Raw genomic sequence first — 7,675 nt, forward strand, 5'->3', positions numbered from 1 at the left:
TGTGTCATACTTGCCATGTTGGGTTCATTGGGGTTTTCCATGTACAATAAAAGTCTTAACCTCAAACAACTATTTTTCAAATGATGGACTAGTTTTATACGGCACACTCATTGCCAAAAAAAGAATATTTCACGAAAGTGTTCCTTTTACTCCCTTCGTTTTTATTTAATTCGCGTATTAGCTTTGGTCAAAATCAAGCTTTGTAAACTTTGACAAAGTTTATAAACAAAAATATTAGCATATACAATGACAAATCAATACCATTAGATTCATTATTAAATGTACTTTCACATAATATAGATTTGCTATGGTAAATGTTTGTATTGTTTTCTATAAACTTGATCAAACTTTACAAAGTTTGACTTCAGTAAAATCTAATATGCGAAGTAAATGAAAACGGAGGGAATATATGTGATCATTGCAAGAAATAATACTATGTTGATCACTAAACACTAAATAACGCTGCTATGTAGTGGTGCCACCTTAATCCAGTTGGCTGATTACCTCGTGTTAGCGAATTTGTGTGCTAGCGTCTCCCGACCCGTGCGTGACAGAGAGAGTGGCAACAAACCATGATTTCATGGCTTGGGCTTGGGCTTAGATGGACCATTTCTACTTAATAGTGTCATGCGGCAACATCTTCCACCCTAATCTACCCTAAAAAAAATCTTCCACCCTAATCATTCAAATGCAAGTAAAAAGATGGTCCTCAACCAAAAAAACCTTTAGTTTTGAAGCCAAATTTTGCCAAAATGCCAACAAAAAAACACAGAGGCAATAACATAGTAATTACTCTTGCATATTTAGAAGGCAATTCCGCCCACATAATAAAATTGAGGCAAAATATAGGTAATCCTTTTTGTGAAAATGAACCAAATATATTGTAGAGGTTCACCAAAAATACAAAGCATCTCCAACATGATAAAAAATACATTGAGGTCCCTGGACCATATACCTGGCCATGGAAAACCCAGCCAGGGCGACCCGACCCGAAATAGCCCGACCTGTCCCGGCCCGGTCTTGCCCACAGGTCGGGCATGGGCTTAAGTTTTGAGCCGAAAGGCTAGGTTGGGCCGGGCCTGGGCTTTGCATTTGTGTGTTTTAGGGAAGAGGCCTGAAGGGTTTTCCACAAACGGGTCGGGCTTGGGCCTGAAATCTAGGCCCAGAGGCCAGGCCTAGACCTAGCTTTTCTGTTGCGGGCTTTTTAGGCCCGGTCTGGCCTGACTTATGGCCAGGTATGATGTACCACCAAACGACAAATATCATCGCTAGGCCGCCGGCGTCACTCACCTATGGAGTGGGTCTGACCTTGTTGATGATAGCCAGAAATTTTTCATGCACATGCCTCTAAGGCTCAGGGCCATGGAGCCACAATCATGATCGTTGAAGCCTTGAATCCATCTGAAGTGACACCAGAACTAGTCATCGCGCAGACACGACAAGAAACCCCAACATCACGTCCTCACCACCCTAAGGAGTGCCAGGAATATATATTGGAGCTCCGTCGACTCCGTTCAGACAGACAAACTTTAGAAGGATCGAAATTCAGAAGACTAATTCGAAGAAGAAGCGTTGCCGACCGTTTATTTTTACGGAAAACCGTAAGGGCCAGTGACAAAACATAAAATACTAGGAACTCTAAAGTCTAAACCAATGGATTGCCCTCCATAAAGAAATATAAGATCGTTTAGATGACATGATCTTATTTATTTTTACGGATCAAAGGAACCGAACCGAACCATGAACTTGCTAACAGTTGTGCTACTAAGGAATGCTCCGATTGCAAAGATCCGGCTGGTGGCTGCATCGGTCCTGCGCCCGATTTCTCCGTTGCTGCCAGCGTGCCAGCCGGCTTTGCCATCACAAGAACTGGTGCACACGACATCTCCGTTCAGTCCAGGTACGGGTCCAGTTTGCTTGTACTACCAACGTTCAATCGACCAGAGTATGCCGTTAAAACCGCCATCCCTTGCACAGCACTCACTCCTGCTGGCTGCTAGTGTCTATTCCCTTCAGAAATGCAAAAGGGCAGCTGTTGTGCTCTACTCTGCTGGACACCACCGCCAATGATGGGAGCCAGACTAGAAAAGCGGAAACAGCTCAGGCACGCACAACACCAGTGACCGGAGGTGCAAAATGTCGGGGAAGAGAGATACAGTCATGATCAAACACACAAGGAACAGGCGAGGTACCCAGGCCAGGATCATATTCCCCTTCTTCCAGCCTTTACTTACACCGATAGGTCCATACTCGCATTAATATTTTACACCCAGGATCGAATTCACCATCCTTTCCTTACAATTTTCCACTATGTATGCTAGTACATGAGAAGAAGAAAAAGCAACTAACAAACGAGCTCACCGGCGAACGAATGAAGGGTAGAAATTCTGCAGTGGACAAATCTGAGGGGGGCAAAGGAAACAACACCAGCGAGGAGCCATCATCCCTCTTTGATTCTTCGGTGCCGGATGCAAAAGCAAATTCTTCACGCCCCCAACACTTGGTTCGCCCTTTTACGCAAAGCAACAGCCAAACAAGTCCTGCAGGTCGCTCGCTCAATCACGGCGCTCCGACCATACTTCTCTTAGGAGCTCGTATCTTACATTTGCCACGGCGCCTTCTTGGCGAGTACTGAAATGTGCGACCCCATCACAAGGCGAGGGCGGGGAGCTCCGATCGTAGAGGGACATCAAGGGGGAGCCTAGGTCATCCAGGTCGTCGTCGCTGGTGTACCCCCTCCTCTGGACCATCGAGGCCCTTTGATGCACCTCTCCGGTGCCACTGGTGTTTGCCACTTTCTCTGCTACATCCTCCGATGAAGGGGCGCGGTACGCAACGGCAGCAGCGGTGCATGGGAATGTGCTGATCAGATTTTTCTCTGTGAAGCGCTCAAGCAAGCTCTGCGCGGCATGAGTGACAAAATTCAGTATGGTGCTCCATGACATTTTGTGTGCGCTACGATGTAAGGGGTTCGTTCAACTTCAGCAAGAGAGGCCATACCTCAGAATTCAGCTCCTCCAGAACTAAACCAGGAACAGGATCAGGGCAGAATTCGTCCGGAGTGAAGTTGCAGAGTATCCTTGTTACTAGTGGAAGGCCAATCGACGGGCAGACCTGACACAAAATTCAAAACTTCAACTACACCACATCTGATAGTTAAATAGAAGATAAAATCATAACAGTTTAGCATCTTGTATCTTGGGAGTCATGCACGGTCACAGACCTCTTTCCTGATGGACTTCTCAAGAAGCATGTCCTTCGGGAGCATGAGAAGATCACTCAACTCATTGAGCAGCTTAAAAGAATTGGATTCAGCTCCATCTCTTCTTACATCACCATTTCCTCCTGCGCCTTGGCCATCCTTGTGAGAGTCATCACCGTCCATGCCAAACATATCCGTCAACAATCTGGACCAGCTTCCAACCTGAGGAGTCATTTCACGTGTCAACATTTAATGGTAGAATTTGTTTGGAAGGAGTGAACTAAGGTCGTCGAAATGCCCTATTCTAGTTTGTTCTTCGTGGAATTGAAAGCATCAAACCAAAACAATGTGGGTTCAGTCTGCATTTAGATACATACTGCATTCTTCAGCTGTGCGCCTGATCCAAAGCTTAAGTTGCCAGCTGGAATTGGCAGAACCCTGGAGTCAAGAATCGGATCGGATATTGGATCAGATGGTATCTCATTCTCTGATTCACGGAGGATGGCATTAAATAAAGCCACGTCTAAACGGGCTACACACTGCTCCATCACCTGATGATAACAGAACAGCTCATAAACACGTTTCAAAAGAATATTATTCTTTTCAAATGATGAAAGGAAACTTACAGCTTACCAGTTTGGCCAATACTGGTAAGCAGCCACACTCATGTCCACCAGCACGAAGAGGGCATATTCTGCTGAACACATCACAAAATGCAGTCTTCCAAAGATCAATAGAAAAAGTGGTTTGATGCTGATCAGCCAAAGAATGCCCTAACAGTTTCTCAACACTTGGCGTTGATGAATCCTCAACAGGAGTTTGCATTCGGGGTGTCAGTGCCTAGGAAGAGAAATACCGATCAGAATATTGACATACTGTATTGGAAATATTTTCCTAGTCATGTTTTACAAGTAGCAGGTCAAATTTACGGTTCTGACAAAATTGCCAGGATAAAATGAGGTGAACCTTACCTGCCACCACACAGACTCAACAATCCGAGAAAAGATCCAAGATTCAATCTTCTCTAATGCAGCCAAGACAGTGCCAGTTTGCTGCCAATCATCCGGAAACTGCATGATAGTAGGTCTAGCCTGCTTGCCACTGGAATTCATTTTCCATCGCATTGGCGGGGAATTCTTGTAAAGCTTTTTTGCATTACTGTTTCTGTTTGTAGTGAAAGCATTCATAACTGCAGGTGATTGGCTTGAAATGCCAAAGGTTTGTGCAATGATCTCTCGTAGGACAATTGTGTTCGATAACCAGAATGTCAACCTACATCAAAATTAGATTCTTAAATCAAATTAGCAGGAGTTAATACTCACGGCCATGTGCAGAATAAAGTTAAGACATACTATGACCCGTTTATTTACCTTGAAACATCATTGCCACAAGACTTTGCTACAAGCACAAGCCCAGAAATAGAGTTTTTTGCAACAGAAGCTTTCTTATCTGGGGACCAAAACTTTGATGCATGGATATATAACCTAGACAGACGCCGAGCTGGCGTATGCAGCTTATGTGATGAACATCCATGCTCTGGCATAATAGAGTAGAGAGAAACCTCAAGGGCAGCAACTTCACGAAGCTCTTGCTCCAGTTTTTCAATTTTTGATTCTAATTCCTCAATCTTCTCATCATTCTTCTCATATGCTACTGAGTTGTCATCATCAAGTATGTTCTGTTCAGTATCAGCAATTTCATCATCAGTGCCAGTACTCTGATCACATTTCGGAGCTTCGTCTAAGACATCAATTTCCTTTGCTTCTTCAATGGCTGTATCACTGGTCTCTACACCCTCAACGCCCTTATCATCAGTCGCTATAACCTCAATGGCCTTATCATCAGTCGCTACGCCCTCAATGGCCTTATCATCAGTCGCTACGCCCTCAATGGCCTTATCATCAGTCTCTACACCCTCAATGGCCTTATCATCAGCAGTTGTGCCCTCGGTGGCCTTATTATCATCGGCCCTGCCCTCGGTGGTCTTATTATCATTGGCCCTGCCCTCGGTGGACTTATCATGGGTGGCTCTGCCCTCAATAGCTTTATCATTTGTTTCCTCAGACACATCAGATGAAGGACAAGAAGTAACTTCCACAGTTTCTGGTCTTTGAACTTCAACAGTTTTAACACCATTAGCCACTTTGCTTGGCTTCGGTGCTTTGTTCGGACTATTGTTTGGTGAAATATATTGCAGCTTCTTGTTGACTAGACGAGTGGAATTAGTTCTGGCCAGACGTGGGCTGTTTGGCTTGGTGTCCTTTTTTGCTAGCTTCTTCGGAACCCTTGAGACTCTTTTCGCTTTAGTATCTTCATTGCTGTTAGACTCACCTTGAGATGAAAAGGAGTCTCTAGCTGCTTCATAGTCTGATTCAGCTTCCTTCCCTAGTTTAGCATCTCGTTCCACTTCCACATCAGTTGATTGGTCATTTCTCTCTTCCCCGTTCTCCCTAGCACCCATTTGAGTGTACTAGAAACTTGATACCTAGACAGAACATTAACAAAGTTAGTAACATGAGCAAATGCCTAGCAGCTTGAGTGAGCAATAGGCATGATAGAGAAAGTGACATCCAGGAAGGGCCATCATGATGATTATGCCATGGCAAGGGGCACATGGAAAACGATTGCATATAACGAGCTTTAACTGAAAAAAAATGTGAAGTTTGTGTAGACCTGTGCAGACAGTGCAGTAGAATTTCAGAGCAAACAAGTAACCTCCACTGTACTCAACATAAAATGCGGATTTCAGTAAGGCATTCACTTGACTAACTCATTTGTTACCGACTACCATAAGTAAGAAGCAATTGTTCATGCCGTAAAAGTGTAAAAGAAACTGGATCAAACAGCTAGTACTCTCTATCAAGCCTCGAGATCTGGACAGCTAGGCAAAACACACACCAAAAGACACATCTAACCAACAAAATTAATGCCCAACAGCAACAAGAGATTTCAGTACAGGTAATGTGTCTCCTAGTGCAATTCACTTGAGGGGGAGGGAGGTGGTTGGGAGGCACATGGCGGTGGGGCGCGGTGAGGGTGTACGACCGTTGGACTGGATTGCATTGGATGGAGAATGAGGTCCCGACTCCCAATTGGACACAAAGCTGTACCGAAACTGGACTACAGGGGAGATCTGACAAGCTGCACCAGATGTAAACTCGGCACTGTCGAAGTACTTGACTCTAAGAACAATGGACGCGTCCTAGTCGTTGCCCGGAATTTCCAGCCACCAGGCGAAGCAAGAGAGTATGCAAGTGCACTACTCCGATCCATATGGTTGCAAGCAAACGGCCACGGCAATCCACCACGAAGAAGTTCAAGAATGTCCAGGGGAAAATACAGTATAAGATAGCTGACTAACTGAATTTTACGAATGGACAGAGATTTTTTTTCTTTCTATCAGATAGCTGAATAACTGAATTTCACAAATGCGGACACCAACAGAACCTAAATCCGTATTCAAGATGCCTGGCCTAACGGAGCTCACCAGATGAGGTAGCTGCCATGGAAATTGCACACCCATTACAGGAACAGGAGCAAGAACAGGGAAGAAGGAATGCCGGATCCGCTGCCATGGTTATCTAGCACTGAATGGACGCCGGATCCCTTGCCACAGGCACATCGACGGAACTAGCTAGTACGAAGAGGAGAGAAGAAAGAGAAGAACCAATGCAGCAAAAGGAAATCTAGAACCGACCACTTCAGCACGGGAAACTCCCCACTGCGCAGCAGCAGGGATTCGGGGATGGGTTTTGTGGAGGGGGGTGGCGAGAAGGGGGGCAGAGCGGCTGTCCTCACCGGGGTTCTTCCTCCTGCAGTGGCCGCCTCGGTCCCTGCGACGCGAGCGGGAGCCGGGAGCCGCGAAACCAAACCAAACCGAGCGGTTGCTCCCTCCTCTGTTTCTTTTTCTAATAAAATGGCGACGCAGGGCTTAATGCCGAGCGAGCGGCACCGGGCGCCTCCCCGCGGGGTTGCAGGGGCGGCGCAGGAGCCTCGACTGTGCGCGGCGCGGAATGTTTGTGGGGGGCGGCGGCCGGCGTGGGAGGAGGAGACGGGACGGCGCACGCGGCCAGCGGTCACTTGCAGGGGCGATGATGCTGCGGCGAGGGGTGTCACAGGCGTGCAGCGCGTGTGGGGGTTGCGGTGGTGGGTTTGGGCTGGCGCCTGACGCTGCTCTCATATCACACGACGCGCGCTTCGAGGCCTGACGATCGGGTCGCTTCACCGCGCGGTGTGGTTAAGCGACCGCTTTCCGCCGGTCTTTTTCTTTTCATTTTCATATTTTTCAGGGCTGTTTGGTCGTCCATTCTTTTTTCTTGACACAGTATCAGACGCAATACATACACTCATTTTTTAGGGTAACAATACTCATCTCTATAAACGCACACACGCACATTAAAGCACCTTCGAGAAACTGAGCTGACATAAATGCGAGCATCAGGAGTTAAACTATGATTGACCAAGGATATCACT

General features: G+C 46.3%; 1 protein-coding gene across 1 annotated transcript; it reads right to left on the minus strand.

Annotated features, from left to right (window-relative positions):
• Nucleotides 1–2,173: 2,173 nt before the first annotated feature.
• LOC123112394 (uncharacterized) lies at nt 2,174–7,361 on the minus strand. The gene is made up of 8 exons (XM_044533371.1): nt 7,001–7,361; nt 4,573–5,687; nt 4,174–4,474; nt 3,836–4,042; nt 3,580–3,753; nt 3,224–3,424; nt 3,001–3,114; nt 2,174–2,900 (listed from the first exon to the last, which is right to left on the minus strand). Exons 2-8 carry the CDS (start codon nt 5,661–5,663, stop codon nt 2,556–2,558), a joined length of 2,433 nt encoding a protein of 810 aa, XP_044389306.1. The 5' UTR covers nt 5,664–5,687; nt 7,001–7,361; the 3' UTR covers nt 2,174–2,555.
• Nucleotides 7,362–7,675: the final 314 nt, after the last annotated feature.

The sequence above is a fragment of the Triticum aestivum genome, chromosome 5B (genome assembly GCF_018294505.1).
Source record: "Triticum aestivum cultivar Chinese Spring chromosome 5B, IWGSC CS RefSeq v2.1, whole genome shotgun sequence".
Classification (NCBI taxonomy): Eukaryota; Viridiplantae; Streptophyta; class Magnoliopsida; order Poales; family Poaceae; genus Triticum; species Triticum aestivum.